Source organism: Anomaloglossus baeobatrachus, chromosome 8, assembly GCF_048569485.1.
Source record: "Anomaloglossus baeobatrachus isolate aAnoBae1 chromosome 8, aAnoBae1.hap1, whole genome shotgun sequence".
In the NCBI taxonomy this organism is placed as follows: domain Eukaryota; kingdom Metazoa; phylum Chordata; class Amphibia; order Anura; family Aromobatidae; genus Anomaloglossus; species Anomaloglossus baeobatrachus.
The window spans coordinates 56,710,670-56,730,199 of NC_134360.1; the positions used below are offsets into that span (position 1 = coordinate 56,710,670).

Here is a 19,530-nt window from a genome sequence, read left to right on the forward strand (position 1 = left end):
GTGTACGAGAGCGCTGGAGAGAGCAGTAGTGTACAAGAGCGCTGGAGAGAGCATCAGAGTGTACAAGAGCGCTGGAGAGATTTGGTACAGTATATGAGAGTCCTGGAGAGAGCAGGGTAGATTGTATGAGAGTGCTGGAGAGAGCAGGGTAGAGTGTATGAGAGAGCTGGAGAGAGCAGGATAGAGTGTATGAGAGAGCTGGAGAGAGCAGGGTAGAGTGTATGAGAGAGCTGGAGAGAGCAGGGTAGAGTGTATGAGAGAGCTGGAGAGAGCAGGGTAGAGTCTATGAGAGAGCTGGAGAGAGCAGGGTAGAGTGTATGAGAGAGCTGGAGAGAGCAGGGTAGAGTGTATGAGAGAGCTGGAGAGAGCAGGGTAGAGTGTATGAGAGAGCTGGAGAGAGCAGGGTAGAGTGTATGAGAGAGCTGGAGAGAGCAGGGTAGAGTGTATGAGAGAGCTGGAGAGAGCAGGGTAGAGTGTATGAGAGAGCTGGAGAGAGCAGGGTAGAGTGTATGAGAGAGCTGGAGAGAGCAGGGTAGAGTGTATGAGAGAGCTGGTGAGACAGGAAAAGACAGAAGCATCTGATCAGAGATTACTCTGAATGACTTGAACTGAAAGACATCCATTATGGATCCGATGGACAGAGAGCGTCATGCACACACCTCCCGGGCAGCGAGTGACTGCCAGGCTCCGCATGCTGCCAACTTCTGCCCTCACCCCCAGACATGTCCCCCCTGAACAATGACAAATCTGGGGGATGGCCGGGGGCAGGCGTGAGCTGGGGGACAGGAAAAGGGGACGCACTGGGAGACAAACAAGCAAAGGGGGAACTTACACTGAACCTGGAGGATCTGATCGCTCAGATTAGCGCGGAGGTAATAGGAGCTGTACAGAGGCAACACCAGACCCAGGCTGCGGCACCAGGAGCGGGAGAGAATGGGGGGATGGGGGTCCGGGAGAGTGATGGAGAGAAGCCGGAGAATGGGGGCGGACAAGGAACAAGGGGAGAGGGAAGAGAACATGTTACTACAGGTTCAGAGCTCAGCAGCCAAATACTACACGTCACTGCACACATAAAGGGGCACCCCGCAGCAATAGTGCTAATATGATAACTAGTGGCGGCCTCGGTCTGCAGGTCCGCTGCAAGCCCTATGCTTGTCCACAAGATGGCAGCACACTGGCCATGGGCAGAGGAGCATTATGGGAGTGTGGTGCATTGTGGCATCTGTGTAAGTGGACAAAATCTCCTGAAGAACATGGGACATCTGCAGCAATGGAGGCCCCTAGGAGCTGGCCCCAGCTCACCTGTAATTTGTGCTGTGTATGGGGGCGTAGGTGTAGGTCCGCTCCACTTCATCAATGTATCTCTGAGGGCATATAACACAGCAATGTGACAAAGAACCACAGCAATAATGACCCTACCCCTTGGGTATCACCCTACCCTAACCTCACCACGAGTGTGCCCCTGCCCCAAGTGTCCCCCCTACACTGCCTACCATGTCATGGGTCTCACCCTACCCTAACCTCACCACGAGTGTGCCCCTGCCCCAAGTGTCCCCCCTACACTGCCTACCACGTCATGGGTCTCACCCTACCCTAACCTCACCAAGAGTGTGCCCCTGATACCGCCCCAGGTGTCCCCCCCCACATTGCCCACGCCTCAAGGATCCCCTCATTGTCCTTGAACCATGGGTCCTGCCCTACTATAACTGCATAACTGCACCCTGAGTGTGCCCCGGGCACTGCCCTGCCCCCATTACACTGAATCCATCCCAGGTGTGCCCCTAAATGGCCTTAAGTGTCCTCCCCAGCACTGCCCCAGCACTAAGGGTCTCCCCTACCCTTACCCCCCTGAGTGTGCCAGCACACCAAGAGTACCCCTCACCCCCTAATTGGCCCCAACATCCTAATAATTAATGTGACCCGGCCACTGCCCGGCCTGTACCCCCCTACACTGACCCTGTCTGAAATTTCCCCCGCTACACTGCCCTCACCCCAAATGCCCCCCAAAATCATCAGTTCCTGTACCCATTCCCTACCTCATCCAGTGATTTCACCAGCGTCCGGATAAACTGATGTCCTTCTAAACCATCAATCATTCTCCTGCGAATCTGGTGAAAGATGCAGAAATGATAAATAAACAAGCAGCTGATGCGGACACCGAGGGGCACGGGCGGCACAAGCTGGGAGGCACAGCACGGCACCTTCCGGGGGGCACAGCACGGCACATGCCAGGGGGCAGAGCACTGCATACACAAGGGGGTACATAACTGCACACACTGGACTGCACTGCACTAAACACGCCAGAGGGCACAGTGTGGCTCACACCGGGGATACAGAGTGGTGCACACAAGGAGGCACAGAGTGGCGCACATCGGGGGGGCACATGTGGCTCACGCCAGGAGGCACAGAGCAGCAGAGACTGGGGTCAGAGTGCGGCACACACCAGGGAGCACATGTGGCATAAACCACGTATCAGAGAGCGGCAGACACTCACCTCCTCCTTGTTCTCATCCTCCAGCTCCGCGTCCAGGAAATCCAGTGTTACCGGTTCCTGGAAGTTAATGACCTGTAAGGAGAAGAAGAAGCCAGATCAGCCAGAGATGGAAATGGCGCTGAGCTGAGGATTCCATGGATGTTGTCCCACAATATTACCTCCATTACATAGAGTGGATATAAAACCTCTACACTCCTGATAAAATCCCAGGTTTTTATCATGTAAAATAATCCTACCAAGAATCATTTCAGAACTTTTTTCACCTTTAATGTCGCCCATATCTGTAAAAATCCGTTGAGAAACAGAATTAAATTTTTTTTGGAGAAATAAAAATAAGAAAACGACAATAAAGAGTTGCATATGTGAGACCCCCTCTTACAATTGTTCAGAATCGGCCACAATCAATTACAGCAATTCTGATCACCCTATAGAAGGTTTTGCTGTTTTAGGAGGATTTTCCTGACACCTTTCTGGTCTATAAACAGCTGACAACCCAGCAAAGGATCTCATTATGGAAACCTATCAATCAGGAAAAGGTACAAAATTATTTCCCAGGCTTTAGATAGATCATGTACACTGTGAAGACGTAATCAAGAAGGAATAGGATGACAAGACAGAGGTTTTTCTTTGTAAGAAAAGGTATCAAGCCCAGTTTTGCATTATCAAAAGCTCAATGACATCTACCAAAGCATGTGGGAAATGTGTTATGTCTGATAAGACAAAGAAAAACCTTTTGGCTATGATTCCTAAAGGTACAAAGTCACCACTGTGCTTCACCAAAAGATCACCATCCCCACAATGAGGCATGGTGGCGGAAATATTACGCTTAGGGGCTGTTTGTCAGCAGCTGGGACTGGGGCTTTAATAAGAGTGAAGGAATTAAGAAATATCAGTCAAATAGATATTAAAACTTTCAGGCCTCTGCTAAAAAGGTGAAGAGGAAGAGGCATTTCACCTTGGAGCAATCTGCAAAGCACCAAAAGAACGGCTTCACCAGAAAATGAGGAGAGTTCTGGAGTGGCCCAGACCAAGACCAGACCTGAGTCCATGTGACAATCTGTGGTGACCTGTAGTTGGTGCTGTACACCAGAGATGCCCCCTCAATCTGACAGATGTGGAGCTACTGCAAGGGAGAGGGGACAAAGATTGCCAATTCTAGATGTGCCATGTCCGACCCAAAAATACTAAAAGCGACAGAAAATTTCTGGCACCTTTACCAAAATATCAGTCTTAGGGTGTGCAGATTTATGCAACCACAGTTAATTTTACTGCTTTCTTTTTCCACCAGAAATTATATCAGTTTGTTTCTCAATGGATTTGGACAGATGATGGGCGACATAATAGGGAGAAAAAGTCCTGAAATGTTTATCCTTGGTAGGATTATTGACAAGACAAAATCCTGCCTGGGATTTTACAGGGATGTGTAGACTTTTTAAATCCACTGGCCATACAGACATAACACTCGCTGCTATCTGCATCTTACTTGTGGCTTCAGGTTGGGATGAAGCAGGACGTAGCCATTCAGGTCAATGGCGAACATGTAACCATTGGCCCCCAACTGTGAAGAGAGACCCCAGAATTACAGGTGGGAACAAGGAACACATCCCTTCCCCCCACATCTACCCGGCACTTACACTATAACGCGGCATCAGTCTCTGGATATCGTCCAAGGCGACGTCAATGCCCATAACCCCGAGGATCAGCTGGTTCTGCCGATTCTGAGACGAGAGGAACATGGAGAAAGTAAGAAGTCAGCATTACAGATCAGTGACGTCATCCTGGGTGTCATGTGACATCACCGCAGCACTGTGCGGGACGCCTGCGTCATCATGTCATGTGACCACAGCTTTCTTGCTATTTCAGATGATAAGGAATGACATGAACGTGCTTGTGGGTCCTCACCTTACTGGGGTTTCCAGATTCATCTGGTCCAGAAGACGTCAGGTTAAATACGGGCAGTGTCCCAGTCACCACCAGACCCAGACCCTGCGAAGAAGAGGGGGATTGAGACAGGGATGAGTGGGTGCAGGGTGACGGTAATGCTCTATGGGCGGTGCCACACTCCTCACCAGCGCATCCTGGTAGACGTTCGTCCATTGAACTTGCTTCGCTTCATTTCCAGCTAAAACCATTGGGCGCCCAAGAACGTCCAGATATTCCTAAGTCACATAAAAGCCGAGATGGAAAAAGAAATAACATCAAAAAAGGGAACTGCAACATAGAAAAAGAAAAAGAACTGCAACACAGAAGAGGCGCCACAGCACAGGAGAGCCATCGCAGCACGGAAGAGGCGCCACAGCACAGGAGAGCCATCGCAGCACGGAAGAGGCGCCACAGCACAGGAGAGCCATCGCAGCACGGAAGAGGCACCACAGCACAGGAGAGCCATCGCAGCACGGAAGAGGCGCCACAACACAGGAGAGCCATCGCAGCACGGAAGAGGCGCCACAACACAGGAGAGACACCACAACACAGGAAAGGCACCAAAACACAATTGCAACGCAGAAGAGGCGCCACAGCACAGGAGAGCCATCGCAGCACGGAAGAGGCGCCACAACACAGGAGAGCCATCGCAGCACGGAAGAGGCGCCACAACACAGGAGAGACACCACAACACAGGAAAGGCACCAAAACACAATTGCAACGCAGAAGAGGTGCCGCAGCAGAGAAGAGGCACCGCAGCATGGAAGAGGAGCCACAGCACGGAAGAGGAGCCACAGCACAGGAGAGCCATCGCAGCACGGAAGAGGCGCCACAGCACAGGAAAGCCATCGCAGCACGCAGCACGGAAGAGGCGCCACAACACAGGAGAGACACCACAACACAGGAAAGGCACCAAAACACAATTGCAACGCAGAAGAGGCGCCGCAGCATGGAAGAGGAGCCACAGCACGGAAGAGGAGCCACAGCAGGGAAGATTCACCGCAGCACGGAAGATGCGCCGCAGCACAGAAGAGGCGCCGCAGCACAGAAGAGGCGTCACAATATGGAAGATGTGCTGCAGCACGGAATAGGAGCCACAGCACGGAAAAGGAGCCACTACATGGAAGAGGCACCGGAGCACGGAAGAAGCACCACAGCACAGAAGTGGCATTGCAGTCCAGAACAGACACCGCAGCACACAAGAGGAGCAGCAAACCAAGGAGAGGCACCACAACACAGGCGTGGCACCACAACACAGGCGTGGCACCACAACACAGGCGTGGCACCACAACACAGGCGTGGCACCACAACACTGGAGAGGCACCACAACACAGGAGAGGCACCGCAGCACAAGAGAGGCAAACCACCACCCCCACACATCCCCGATTACCTGAGTGTTTATGCGGATTGCTCCAATTGATGGGATCTCAAAATAGTAACCTGTAAAAACAAAGACATTGAGACGAGGCAGACACATGTGACGCCATACTGCACAACGCCCGGAGCTGGTGGCGCACAATTACCCTTGTTAGCGCAGGCCATCCACTGCAGGGGAGTGACATCATAATTATGCTGTCCGACTGAGAACGTGAAAACGCGAACCTGCAGACAAGCGTACAGTTATTCTATGTAATCTGTGTAATACACAGCATCTCGTATTATAATGGACGGTGACTTACAGTCTTGTTTGGCCAGTTGTATTTCTCAAAAACATCCTGCACCCGATCCTCACCGCCGTCCGTGAACATCATAATCATCTTATTACAGTTTGCACGAGTGACGTTCGTCTGAAGAGAGAAAGGAGTGTGACCTCTGCTGGTGACAGTGATGTACTGCACGTGATAGAGACCCCTGGTGGTGACAGTGATGTACTGCACGTGATAGAGACCCCTGGTGGTGACAGTGATGTACTGCACATGAGAGAGACCCCTGGTGGTGACAGTGATGTACTGCACATGAGAGAGACCCCTGGTGGTGACAGTGATGTACTGCATGTGATAGAGACCCCCTGGTGGTGACAGTGATGTACTGCACATGAGAGAGACCCCTGGTGGTGACAGTGATGTACAGCACGTGATAGAGACCCCCTGGTGGTGACAGTGATGTACTGCACATGAGAGAGACCCCTGCTGGTGATAGTGATATACTGCACGAGATACATCTGCAGGTAAAAATGATGTTCTGTATGTGATAGAGACCCCTGCTGGAGAAAATGATGTACTGCACATGATACATATGCTGGTGATAATGAAGTTCTGCATATAACGGAGACCCCTGCTGGTGACAGTGATGTACTGCATGTGATACTGACCCCTGCTGGTGTTAGTGATGCACTGCATGTGATAGAGACCCCTGCTGGTGACAGTGATATGCTGCATGTGAGAGACCCCTGCTTGGGACAGTAATGTACTGCATGTGATAGAGACCCCTGCTGGTGATAGTGATATAATGCATGTGCTAGTGACCCCTGCTGGTGATAGTGATATACTGCATGTGAGAGACCCCTGCTTGGGACAGTAATGTACTGCATGTGATAGTGACCCCTGCTGGTGATAGTGATGTACTGCATGTGATAGTGACCTCTGCTGGTGATAGTGATGTACTGCATGTGATAGTGACCTCTGCTGGTGATAGTGATGTACTGTATGTGATAGTGACCTCTGCTGGTGATAGTGATGCACTGTATGTGATAGTGACCTCTGCTGGTGATAGTGATGCACTGTATGTGATAGTGACCTCTGCTGGTGATAGTGATGCACTGTATGTGATAGTGACCCCTGCTGGTGATAGTGATGTACTGCATGTGATAGTGACCTCTGCTGGTGATAGTGATGTACTGCATGTGATAGTGACCTCTGCTGGTGATAGTGATGTACTGTATGTGATAGTGACCTCTGCTGGTGATAGTGATGTACTGTATGTGATAGTGACCTCTGCTGGTGATAGTGATGCACTGTATGTGATAGTGACCCCTGCTGGTGATAGTGATGTACTGCATGTGATAGTGACCTCTGCTGGTGATAGTGATGTACTGCATGTGATAGTGACCTCTGCTGGTGATAGTGATGTACTGTATGTGATAGTGACCTCTGCTGGTGATAGTGATGTACTGTATGTGATAGTGACCTCTGCTGGTGATAGTGATGCACTGTATGTGATAGTGACCCCTGCTGGTGATAGTGATATAATGCATGTGCTAGTGACCCCTGCTGGTGATAGTGATATAATGCACGTGCTAGTGACCCCTGCTGGTGATAGTGATATAATGCATGTGAGAGACCCCTGCTTGGGACAGTAATGTACTGCATGTGATAGTGACCCCTGCTGGTGATAGTGATGCACTGCATGTGATAGTGACCCCTGCTGGTGATAGTGATATACTGCATGTGAGAGACCCCTGCTTGGGACAGTAATGTACTGCATGTGATAGTGACCCCTGCTGGTGACAGTAATGTACTGCATGTGATAGTGACCCCTGCTGGTGATAGTGATGTACTGCATGTGAGAGACCCCTGCTTGGGACAGTAATGTACTGCATGTGATAGTGACCCCTGCTGGTGAGGTACAGCATGTGATAATGACCCCTGCTGGTGACAGTAATGTACTGCATGTGATAGTGACCCCTGCTGGTGATAGTGATGTACTGCATGTGATAGTGACCCCTGCTGGTGATAGTGATGTACTGCATGTGATAGTGACCCATGCTGGTGACAGTGATGTACTACATGTGACGTTGATGTCTGTTAGTTTCACCAGCGAGGTATTACACCTCAATGTTGGGGACAACAATGATTTCGGGTGATTGTCGGCCATTCTGTTGTTTCTATCACTCACATTCTGGAGCTGGCTGAAGGCGTATTCAAATCCTGCTTTGTAGTCCGTGGTTCCTCGCGCCACCATGTCCTGCACGGCTTCTTTGATCACCTTTTTATTCCTCACGTTGGCCTGGACCAGCTGCCGGAAGCAGGACACGGGCTCGGCCTTCTCATGAAACTATGGACAACGCAAATCATTCTTATATGTGTCGCCCCGATCCCTCCACCCCCCGCATGCCATCCCATTATGGGGAGACTTACAGAAGCCACGGTCACATAGTCATCATCAGACAGAGTATCCAACATCTCCATGACCGACGTCTTCATAAGCTTCAGGGTGAGACCACTCACACTGCCGCTCCTGTGACAGGGGGTACATTACATAGAGCACGCTCATACAGCAGAAAGCAAAGGGGTAACAGCAGCGCCTCTTCATGTCCACCACTTTCCCTCATCACAGCCTTCCCCTTCCTTTAGGTGTCAGTCTTCACTGCTGCTCTGGCATTAAATTCCTGAGCCAAAATGCCCATAATCAACTATCCTCCCATACAGTAAAGAACTGTATGGATCCATTATATTATATGATATAATCTATGCCCAGGATCGGTACCGACAACTGAAGCCTCATTACATTCCTGCCGCCACGCTCTGTATCTGACATTACGTGGCGACACTTATAATTTGGCGGTGAGGCCTGTCACCACGTCTCCACATTATTGGCATGTGCTGCCGACTGTTGTGACACCGAGGCGCTCACCGGAATTGAAAAATAAATTGATTTAGAAAGAAACATGTGAAGGCGAGCGGCCGCAGCGCAGAGGAACGTCTGCTCCGGGGGTTAACGCCTGACATGCTGCAAGGAAATGACAATGTGACGAGGACAGAGCGACGCACTACAGCGGAAGCGGCCACTACATATACCGCAGAGGTGTCCTCCAGACTGGATGCACATAATAGGATCAGATATGGGCGTCACCCGAGGATTCACAGGAATGTCACACGTACACCCCGATGGCGGCTGCATACTTACACGTCCACTATGATCACCATGTCCTTCGGAGAGGACGCCCCCTGGATATACCTGAAATACACAGATGAGAAGCACACCGATTAATGTATAGAGTTAGCAGAAAAGAAAGCTGATAACAGAGAATAATAGATTGAATGCACCTGCATATGCAGGTTAGTGTCCCATTAGGGAGAAGTCTGCAGCGACTAAGAAGTAGAACGTGCTAATTATGACTCTGCTCCCCAGAGATGGACCTGATAATGCGGCCGAAATAACCGCATGTTCTGATTCTGGCGATTACGGAACGTCACTCACATATCAATATTACTGCTCAGATGTCGCCGACGTAAAAATGGCGATAATTGAAATAGTCCCAATATATTGCGCTAACGCTCATAGTCTGTTTCAGTGTCGTCTGCTCACTCTCACATTCATCTCTCTTCGTGTCTCCTGCTCGCTCTCACATTTGTCTGTCTCAGCATCTTCTGCTCGCTCTCCTGTTTGTTTGTCTCAGTGTCTCCTGCTCGCTCTCACGTTTGTCTGTCTCAGTGTCTCCTGCTCACTCTCACATTTGTCTGTCTCAGTGTCTCCTGCTCACTCTCACATTTGTCTGTCTCAGTGTCTCCTGCTCGCTCTCACGTTTGTCTGTCTCAGTGTCTCCTGCTCGCTCTCACATTTGTCTGTCTCAGCATCTTCTGCTCGCTCTCCCGTTTGTCTGTCTCAGTGTCTTCTGCTCGCTCTCCCGTTTGTCTGTCTCAGCATCTTCTGCTCGCTCTCACGTTTGTCTGTCTCAGTGTCTCCTGCTCGCTCTCACGTTTGTCTGTCTCAGTGTCTCCTGCTCGCTCTCACGTTTGTCTGTCTCAGTGTCTTCTGCTCGCTCTCACGTTTGTCTGTCTCAGTGTCTTCTGCTCGCTCTCCTGTTTGTCTGTCTCAGTGTCTCCTGCTCGCTCTCCCGTTTGTCTGTCTCAGCATCTTCTGCTCGCTCTCACGTTTGTCTGTCTCAGTGTCTCCTGCTCGCTCTCACGTTTGTCTGTCTCAGTGTCTCCTGCTCGCTCTCACGTTTGTCTGTCTCAGTGTCTTCTGCTCGCTCTCACATTTGTCTGTCTCAGTGTCTTCTGCTCGCTCTCACGTTTGTCTGTCTCAGGGTCTTCTGCTCGCTCTCCCGTTTGTCTGTCTCAGTGTCATCTGCTCGCTCTCCTGTTTGTCTGTCTCAGTGTCTTCTGCTCGCTCTCACGTTTGTCTGTCTCAGTGTCTTCTGCTCGCTCTCCTGTTTGTCTGTCTCATTGTCTTCTGCTCGCTCTCAAGTATGTCTCTCAGTGTCTTCTGCTCACTCTCACATTCATCTCTCTTCGTGTCTCCTGCTCGCTCTCACATTTGTCTGTCTCAGTGTCTTCTGCTCGCTCTCACGTTTGTCTGTCTCAGTGTCTTCTGCTCGCTCTCACATTCATCTCTCTTCGTGTCATCCACTCGCTCTCACGTTTGTCTGTCTCAGTGTCTCCTGCTCGCTCTCCCGTTTGTCTGTCTCAGCATCTTCTGCTCGCTCTCACGTTTGTCTGTCTCAGTGTCTCCTGCTCACTCTCACATTTGTCTGTCTCAGTGTCTCCTGCTCACTCTCACATTTGTCTGTCTCTGTGTCTCCTGCTCGCTCTCACGTTTGTCTGTCTCAGTGTCTCCTGCTCGCTCTCACATTTGTCTGTCTCAGCATCTTCTGCTCGCTCTCCCGTTTGTCTGTCTCAGTGTCTCCTGCTCGCTCTCCCGTTTGTCTGTCTCAGCATCTTCTGCTCGCTCTCACGTTTGTCTGTCTCAGTGTCTCCTGCTCGCTCTCACGTTTGTCTGTCTCAGTGTCTCCTGCTCGCTCTCACGTTTGTCTGTCTCAGTGTCTTCTGCTCGCTCTCACGTTTGTCTGTCTCAGCATCTTCTGCTCGCTCTCCTGTTTGTTTGTCTCAGTGTCTCCTGCTCGCTCTCACGTTTGTCTGTCTCAGTGTCTCCTGCTCACTCTCACATTTGTCTGTCTCAGTGTCTCCTGCTCACTCTCACATTTGTCTGTCTCAGTGTCTCCTGCTCGCTCTCACGTTTGTCTGTCTCAGTGTCTCCTGCTCGCTCTCACATTTGTCTGTCTCAGCATCTTCTGCTCGCTCTCCCGTTTGTCTGTCTCAGTGTCTTCTGCTCGCTCTCCCGTTTGTCTGTCTCAGCATCTTCTGCTCGCTCTCACGTTTGTCTGTCTCAGTGTCTCCTGCTCGCTCTCACGTTTGTCTGTCTCAGTGTCTCCTGCTCGCTCTCACGTTTGTCTGTCTCAGTGTCTTCTGCTCGCTCTCACGTTTGTCTGTCTCAGTGTCTTCTGCTCGCTCTCCTGTTTGTCTGTCTCAGTGTCTCCTGCTCGCTCTCCCGTTTGTCTGTCTCAGCATCTTCTGCTCGCTCTCACGTTTGTCTGTCTCAGTGTCTCCTGCTCGCTCTCACGTTTGTCTGTCTCAGTGTCTCCTGCTCGCTCTCACGTTTGTCTGTCTCAGTGTCTTCTGCTCGCTCTCACATTTGTCTGTCTCAGTGTCTTCTGCTCGCTCTCACGTTTGTCTGTCTCAGGGTCTTCTGCTCGCTCTCCCGTTTGTCTGTCTCAGTGTCATCTGCTCGCTCTCCTGTTTGTCTGTCTCAGTGTCTTCTGCTCGCTCTCACGTTTGTCTGTCTCAGTGTCTTCTGCTCGCTCTCCTGTTTGTCTGTCTCATTGTCTTCTGCTCGCTCTCAAGTATGTCTCTCAGTGTCTTCTGCTCACTCTCACATTCATCTCTCTTCGTGTCTCCTGCTCGCTCTCACATTTGTCTGTCTCAGTGTCTTCTGCTCGCTCTCACGTTTGTCTGTCTCAGTGTCTTCTGCTCGCTCTCACATTCATCTCTCTTCGTGTCATCCACTCGCTCTCACGTTTGTCTGTCTCAGTGTCTCCTGCTCGCTCTCCCGTTTGTCTGTCTCAGCATCTTCTGCTCGCTCTCACGTTTGTCTGTCTCAGTGTCTCCTGCTCACTCTCACATTTGTCTGTCTCAGTGTCTCCTGCTCACTCTCACATTTGTCTGTCTCTGTGTCTCCTGCTCGCTCTCACGTTTGTCTGTCTCAGTGTCTCCTGCTCGCTCTCACATTTGTCTGTCTCAGCATCTTCTGCTCGCTCTCCCGTTTGTCTGTCTCAGTGTCTCCTGCTCGCTCTCCCGTTTGTCTGTCTCAGCATCTTCTGCTCGCTCTCACGTTTGTCTGTCTCAGTGTCTCCTGCTCGCTCTCACGTTTGTCTGTCTCAGTGTCTCCTGCTCGCTCTCACGTTTGTCTGTCTCAGTGTCTTCTGCTCGCTCTCACGTTTGTCTGTCTCAGTGTCTTCTGCTCGCTCTCCTGTTTGTCTGTCTCAGTGTCTCCTGCTCGCTCTCCCGTTTGTCTGTCTCAGCATCTTCTGCTCGCTCTCACGTTTGTCTGTCTCAGTGTCTCCTGCTCGCTCTCACGTTTGTCTGTCTCAGTGTCTCCTGCTCGCTCTCACGTTTGTCTGTCTCAGTGTCTTCTGCTCGCTCTCACATTTGTCTGTCTCAGTGTCTTCTGCTCGCTCTCACGTCTGTCTGTCTCAGGGTCTTCTGCTCGCTCTCCCGTTTGTCTGTCTCAGTGTCATCTGCTCGCTCTCCTGTTTGTCTGTCTCAGTGTCTTCTGCTCGCTCTCACGTTTGTCTGTCTCAGTGTCTTCTGCTCGCTCTCCTGTTTGTCTGTCTCAGTGTCTTCTGCTCGCTCTCAAGTTTGTCTCTCAGTGTCTTCTGCTCACTCTCACATTCATCTCTCTTCGTGTCTCCTGCTCGCTCTCACATTTGTCTGTCTCAGTGTCTTCTGCTCGCTCTCACATTCATCTCTCTTCGTGTCATCCACTCGCTCTCACGTTTGTCTGTCTCAGTGTTTTCTGCTCGCTCTCACGTTTGTCTGTCTCCGTGTCTCCTGCTCGCTCTCACGTTTGTCTGTCTCCGTGTCTCCTGCTCGCTCTCCCGTTTGTCTGTCTCAGGGTCTTCTGCTCGCTCTCCCGTTTGTCTGTCTCAGGGTCTCCTGCTCGCTCTCCCGTTTGTCTGTCTCAGTGTCTCCTGCTCGCTCTCCCGTTTGTCTGTCTCAGGGTCTCCTGCTCGCTCTCCTGTTTGTCTGTCTCAGTGTCTCCTGCTCGCTCTCCCGTTTGTCTGTCTCAGTGTCTCCTGCTCGCTCTCCCGTTTGTCTGTCTCAGTGTCTCCTGCTCGCTCTCACGTTTGTCTGTCTCCGTGTCTCCTGCTCGCTCTCCCGTTTGTCTGTCTCAGTGTCTCCTGCTCGCTCTCACGTTTGTCTGTCTCAGGGTCTTCTGCTCGCTCTCCCGTTTGTCTGTCTCAGTGTCTCCTGCTCGCTCTCACGTTTGTCTGTCTCAGTGTCTTCTGCTCGCTCTCACGTTTGTCTGTCTCAGTGTTTTCTGCTCGCTCTCCCGTTTGTCTGTCTCAGTGTCTCCTGCTCGCTCTCACGTTTGTCTGTCTCAGTGTCTCCTGCTCGCTCTCACATTCATCTCTCTTCGTGTCATCCACTCGCTCTCACGTTTGTCTGTCTCAGTGTTTTCTGCTCGCTCTCACGTTTGTCTGTCTCCGTGTCTCCTGCTCGCTCTCACGTTTGTCTGTCTCCGTGTCTCCTGCTCGCTCTCCCGTTTGTCTGTCTCAGGGTCTTCTGCTCGCTCTCCCGTTTGTCTGTCTCAGGGTCTCCTGCTCGCTCTCCCGTTTGTCTGTCTCAGTGTCTCCTGCTCGCTCTCCTGTTTGTCTGTCTCAGTGTCTCCTGCTCGCTCTCCCGTTTGTCTGTCTCAGTGTCTCCTGCTCGCTCTCCCGTTTGTCTGTCTCAGTGTCTCCTGCTCGCTCTCACGTTTGTCTGTCTCCGTGTCTCCTGCTCGCTCTCCCGTTTGTCTGTCTCAGTGTCTCCTGCTCGCTCTCACGTTTGTCTGTCTCAGGGTCTTCTGCTCGCTCTCCCGTTTGTCTGTCTCAGTGTCTCCTGCTCGCTCTCACGTTTGTCTGTCTCAGTGTCTTCTGCTCGCTCTCACGTTTGTCTGTCTCAGTGTCTTCTGCTCGCTCTCCCGTTTGTCTGTCTCAGTGTCTCCTGCTCGCTCTCACGTTTGTCTGTCTCAGTGTCTCCTGCTCGCTCTCACGTTTGTCTGTCTCAGGGTCTTCTGCTCGCTCTCCCGTTTGTCTGTCTCCGTGTCTCCTGCTCGCTCTCCCGTTTGTCTGTCTCAGTGTCTTCTGCTCGCTCTCCCGTTTGTCTGTCTCAGTGTCTCCTGCTCACTCTCACATTTGTCTGTCTCTGTGTCTCCTGCTCGCTCTCACGTTTGTCTGTCTCAGTGTCTCCTGCTCGCTCTCACATTTGTCTGTCTCAGCATCTTCTGCTCGCTCTCCCGTTTGTCTGTCTCAGTGTCTCCTGCTCGCTCTCCCGTTTGTCTGTCTCAGCATCTTCTGCTCGCTCTCACGTTTGTCTGTCTCAGTGTCTCCTGCTCGCTCTCACGTTTGTCTGTCTCAGTGTCTCCTGCTCGCTCTCACGTTTGTCTGTCTCAGTGTCTTCTGCTCGCTCTCACGTTTGTCTGTCTCAGCATCTTCTGCTCGCTCTCCTGTTTGTTTGTCTCAGTGTCTCCTGCTCGCTCTCACGTTTGTCTGTCTCAGTGTCTCCTGCTCACTCTCACATTTGTCTGTCTCAGTGTCTCCTGCTCACTCTCACATTTGTCTGTCTCAGTGTCTCCTGCTCGCTCTCACGTTTGTCTGTCTCAGTGTCTCCTGCTCGCTCTCACATTTGTCTGTCTCAGCATCTTCTGCTCGCTCTCCCGTTTGTCTGTCTCAGTGTCTTCTGCTCGCTCTCCCGTTTGTCTGTCTCAGCATCTTCTGCTCGCTCTCACGTTTGTCTGTCTCAGTGTCTCCTGCTCGCTCTCACGTTTGTCTGTCTCAGTGTCTCCTGCTCGCTCTCACGTTTGTCTGTCTCAGTGTCTTCTGCTCGCTCTCACGTTTGTCTGTCTCAGTGTCTTCTGCTCGCTCTCCTGTTTGTCTGTCTCAGTGTCTCCTGCTCGCTCTCCCGTTTGTCTGTCTCAGCATCTTCTGCTCGCTCTCACGTTTGTCTGTCTCAGTGTCTCCTGCTCGCTCTCACGTTTGTCTGTCTCAGTGTCTCCTGCTCGCTCTCACGTTTGTCTGTCTCAGTGTCTTCTGCTCGCTCTCACATTTGTCTGTCTCAGTGTCTTCTGCTCGCTCTCACGTTTGTCTGTCTCAGGGTCTTCTGCTCGCTCTCCCGTTTGTCTGTCTCAGTGTCATCTGCTCGCTCTCCTGTTTGTCTGTCTCAGTGTCTTCTGCTCGCTCTCACGTTTGTCTGTCTCAGTGTCTTCTGCTCGCTCTCCTGTTTGTCTGTCTCATTGTCTTCTGCTCGCTCTCAAGTATGTCTCTCAGTGTCTTCTGCTCACTCTCACATTCATCTCTCTTCGTGTCTCCTGCTCGCTCTCACATTTGTCTGTCTCAGTGTCTTCTGCTCGCTCTCACGTTTGTCTGTCTCAGTGTCTTCTGCTCGCTCTCACATTCATCTCTCTTCGTGTCATCCACTCGCTCTCACGTTTGTCTGTCTCAGTGTCTCCTGCTCGCTCTCCCGTTTGTCTGTCTCAGCATCTTCTGCTCGCTCTCACGTTTGTCTGTCTCAGTGTCTCCTGCTCACTCTCACATTTGTCTGTCTCAGTGTCTCCTGCTCACTCTCACATTTGTCTGTCTCTGTGTCTCCTGCTCGCTCTCACGTTTGTCTGTCTCAGTGTCTCCTGCTCGCTCTCACATTTGTCTGTCTCAGCATCTTCTGCTCGCTCTCCCGTTTGTCTGTCTCAGTGTCTCCTGCTCGCTCTCCCGTTTGTCTGTCTCAGCATCTTCTGCTCGCTCTCACGTTTGTCTGTCTCAGTGTCTCCTGCTCGCTCTCACGTTTGTCTGTCTCAGTGTCTCCTGCTCGCTCTCACGTTTGTCTGTCTCAGTGTCTTCTGCTCGCTCTCACGTTTGTCTGTCTCAGTGTCTTCTGCTCGCTCTCCTGTTTGTCTGTCTCAGTGTCTCCTGCTCGCTCTCCCGTTTGTCTGTCTCAGCATCTTCTGCTCGCTCTCACGTTTGTCTGTCTCAGTGTCTCCTGCTCGCTCTCACGTTTGTCTGTCTCAGTGTCTCCTGCTCGCTCTCACGTTTGTCTGTCTCAGTGTCTTCTGCTCGCTCTCACATTTGTCTGTCTCAGTGTCTTCTGCTCGCTCTCACGTCTGTCTGTCTCAGGGTCTTCTGCTCGCTCTCCCGTTTGTCTGTCTCAGTGTCATCTGCTCGCTCTCCTGTTTGTCTGTCTCAGTGTCTTCTGCTCGCTCTCACGTTTGTCTGTCTCAGTGTCTTCTGCTCGCTCTCCTGTTTGTCTGTCTCAGTGTCTTCTGCTCGCTCTCAAGTTTGTCTCTCAGTGTCTTCTGCTCACTCTCACATTCATCTCTCTTCGTGTCTCCTGCTCGCTCTCACATTTGTCTGTCTCAGTGTCTTCTGCTCGCTCTCACATTCATCTCTCTTCGTGTCATCCACTCGCTCTCACGTTTGTCTGTCTCAGTGTTTTCTGCTCGCTCTCACGTTTGTCTGTCTCCGTGTCTCCTGCTCGCTCTCACGTTTGTCTGTCTCCGTGTCTCCTGCTCGCTCTCCCGTTTGTCTGTCTCAGGGTCTTCTGCTCGCTCTCCCGTTTGTCTGTCTCAGGGTCTCCTGCTCGCTCTCCCGTTTGTCTGTCTCAGTGTCTCCTGCTCGCTCTCCCGTTTGTCTGTCTCAGGGTCTCCTGCTCGCTCTCCTGTTTGTCTGTCTCAGTGTCTCCTGCTCGCTCTCCCGTTTGTCTGTCTCAGTGTCTCCTGCTCGCTCTCCCGTTTGTCTGTCTCAGTGTCTCCTGCTCGCTCTCACGTTTGTCTGTCTCCGTGTCTCCTGCTCGCTCTCCCGTTTGTCTGTCTCAGTGTCTCCTGCTCGCTCTCACGTTTGTCTGTCTCAGGGTCTTCTGCTCGCTCTCCCGTTTGTCTGTCTCAGTGTCTCCTGCTCGCTCTCACGTTTGTCTGTCTCAGTGTCTTCTGCTCGCTCTCACGTTTGTCTGTCTCAGTGTTTTCTGCTCGCTCTCCCGTTTGTCTGTCTCAGTGTCTCCTGCTCGCTCTCACGTTTGTCTGTCTCAGTGTCTCCTGCTCGCTCTCACATTCATCTCTCTTCGTGTCATCCACTCGCTCTCACGTTTGTCTGTCTCAGTGTTTTCTGCTCGCTCTCACGTTTGTCTGTCTCCGTGTCTCCTGCTCGCTCTCACGTTTGTCTGTCTCCGTGTCTCCTGCTCGCTCTCCCGTTTGTCTGTCTCAGGGTCTTCTGCTCGCTCTCCCGTTTGTCTGTCTCAGGGTCTCCTGCTCGCTCTCCCGTTTGTCTGTCTCAGTGTCTCCTGCTCGCTCTCCTGTTTGTCTGTCTCAGTGTCTCCTGCTCGCTCTCCCGTTTGTCTGTCTCAGTGTCTCCTGCTCGCTCTCCCGTTTGTCTGTCTCAGTGTCTCCTGCTCGCTCTCACGTTTGTCTGTCTCCGTGTCTCCTGCTCGCTCTCCCGTTTGTCTGTCTCAGTGTCTCCTGCTCGCTCTCACGTTTGTCTGTCTCAGGGTCTTCTGCTCGCTCTCCCGTTTGTCTGTCTCAGTGTCTCCTGCTCGCTCTCACGTTTGTCTGTCTCAGTGTCTTCTGCTCGCTCTCACGTTTGTCTGTCTCAGTGTCTTCTGCTCGCTCTCCCGTTTGTCTGTCTCAGTGTCTCCTGCTCGCTCTCACGTTTGTCTGTCTCAGTGTCTCCTGCTCGCTCTCACGTTTGTCTGTCTCAGGGTCTTCTGCTCGCTCTCCCGTTTGTCTGTCTCCGTGTCTCCTGCTCGCTCTCCCGTTTGTCTGTCTCAGTGTCTTCTGCTCGCTCTCCCGTTTGTCTGTCTCAGTGTCTCCTGCTCGCTCTCACGTTTGTCTGTCTCAGTGTCTCCTGCTCGCTCTCCCGTTTGTCTCAAGGTCTCCTGCTCGCTCTCCTGTTTGTCTGTCTCAGTGTCTCCTGCTCGCTCTCACGTTTGTCTGTCTCCGTGTCTCCTGCTCGCTCTCCCGTTTGTCTGTCTCAGTGTCTCCTGCTCGCTCTCCCGTTTGTCTGTCTCAGGGTCTCCTGCTCGCTCTCCTGTTTGTCTGTCTCAGTGTCTCCTGCTCGCTCTCCCGTTTGTCTGTCTCAGTGTCTCCTGCTCGCTCTCCCGTTTGTCTGTCTCAGTGTCTCCTGCTCGCTCTCTCGTTTGTCTGTCTCAGTGTCTTCTGGTTGCTCTCACGTTTGTCTGTCTCAGTGTTTTCTGCTCGCTCTCCCGTTTGTCTGTCTCAGTGTCTCCTGCTCGCTCTCACGTTTGTCTGTCTCAGTGTCTTCTGCTCGCTCTCACGTTTGTCTGTCTCAGTATTTTCTGCTCGCTCTCCCGTTTGTCTGTCTCAGTGTCTCCTGCTCGCTCTCACGTTTGTCTGTCTCAGTGTCTTCTGCTCGCTCTCCCGTTTGTCTGTCTCAGTGTCTCCTGCTCGCTCTCACGTTTGTCTGTCTCAGTGTCTTCTGCTCGCTCTCACGTTTGTCTGTCTCAGTGTCTTCTACTCGCTCTCACGTTTGTCTGTCTCCGTGTTTCCTGCTTGCTCTCACGTTTGTCTCAGCATCTTCTACTCGCTCTCACGTTTGTCTGTCTCCGTGTCTCCTGCTTGCTCTCACGTTTGTCTCAGCATCTTCTACTCGCTCTTATGTTTGTTCTGTCTCAGTGTCTTCTGGTCGCTCTCACGTTTGTCTGTCTCAGTGTCTTCTGCTCGCTCTCACATTCATCTCTCTTCGTGTCATCCACTCGCTCTCACGTTTGTCTGTCTCAGTGTTTTCTGCTCGCTCTCACGTTTGTCTGTCTCAGTGTCTTCTGCTCGCTCTCACGTTTGTCTGTCTCAGTGTTTTCTGCTCGCTCTCCCGTTTGTCTGTCTCAGTGTCTCCTGCTCGCTCTCACGTTTGTCTGTCTCAGGGTCTTCTGCTCGCTCTCCTGTTTGTCTGTCTCCGTGTCTCCTGCTCGCTCTCCCGTTTGTCTGTCTCAGTGTCTTCTGCTCGCTCTCCCGTTTGTCTATCTCAGTGTCTCCTGCTCACTCTCATGTTTGTCTGTCTCAGTGTCTTCTGCTCGCTCTCTCGTTTGTCTGTCTCAGTGTTTTCTGCTCGCTCTCTCGTTTGTCTGTCTCAGCATCTTCTACTCGCTCTCACGTTTGTCTGTCTCCGTGTCTCCTGCTTGCTCTCACGTTTGTCTCAG

At 51.8% G+C, this 19,530-nt stretch overlaps 1 protein-coding gene across 2 annotated transcripts in view; it reads right to left on the minus strand.

Moving 5' to 3' along the window:
- Positions 1–19,530, minus strand: part of CACNA2D2 (calcium voltage-gated channel auxiliary subunit alpha2delta 2) — a 196,764-nt gene that overhangs the window by 23,956 nt on the left and 153,278 nt on the right. For both annotated transcript variants that reach the window (XM_075321644.1, XM_075321643.1), the window contains exons 9-22: positions 9,263–9,313; positions 8,494–8,593; positions 8,252–8,410; positions 6,097–6,204; positions 5,941–6,019; positions 5,808–5,857; positions 4,564–4,653; positions 4,397–4,480; positions 4,129–4,212; positions 3,978–4,052; positions 2,495–2,566; positions 2,037–2,108; positions 1,303–1,364; positions 833–909 (exon numbers count right to left, since the gene is read on the minus strand). In XM_075321644.1, the coding sequence (XP_075177759.1) occupies positions 833–909; positions 1,303–1,364; positions 2,037–2,108; positions 2,495–2,566; positions 3,978–4,052; positions 4,129–4,212; positions 4,397–4,480; positions 4,564–4,653; positions 5,808–5,857; positions 5,941–6,019; positions 6,097–6,204; positions 8,252–8,410; positions 8,494–8,593; positions 9,263–9,313 (1,163 nt within the window). The remainder of the gene's footprint in view (positions 1–832; positions 910–1,302; positions 1,365–2,036; positions 2,109–2,494; positions 2,567–3,977; positions 4,053–4,128; positions 4,213–4,396; positions 4,481–4,563; positions 4,654–5,807; positions 5,858–5,940; positions 6,020–6,096; positions 6,205–8,251; positions 8,411–8,493; positions 8,594–9,262; positions 9,314–19,530) is intronic.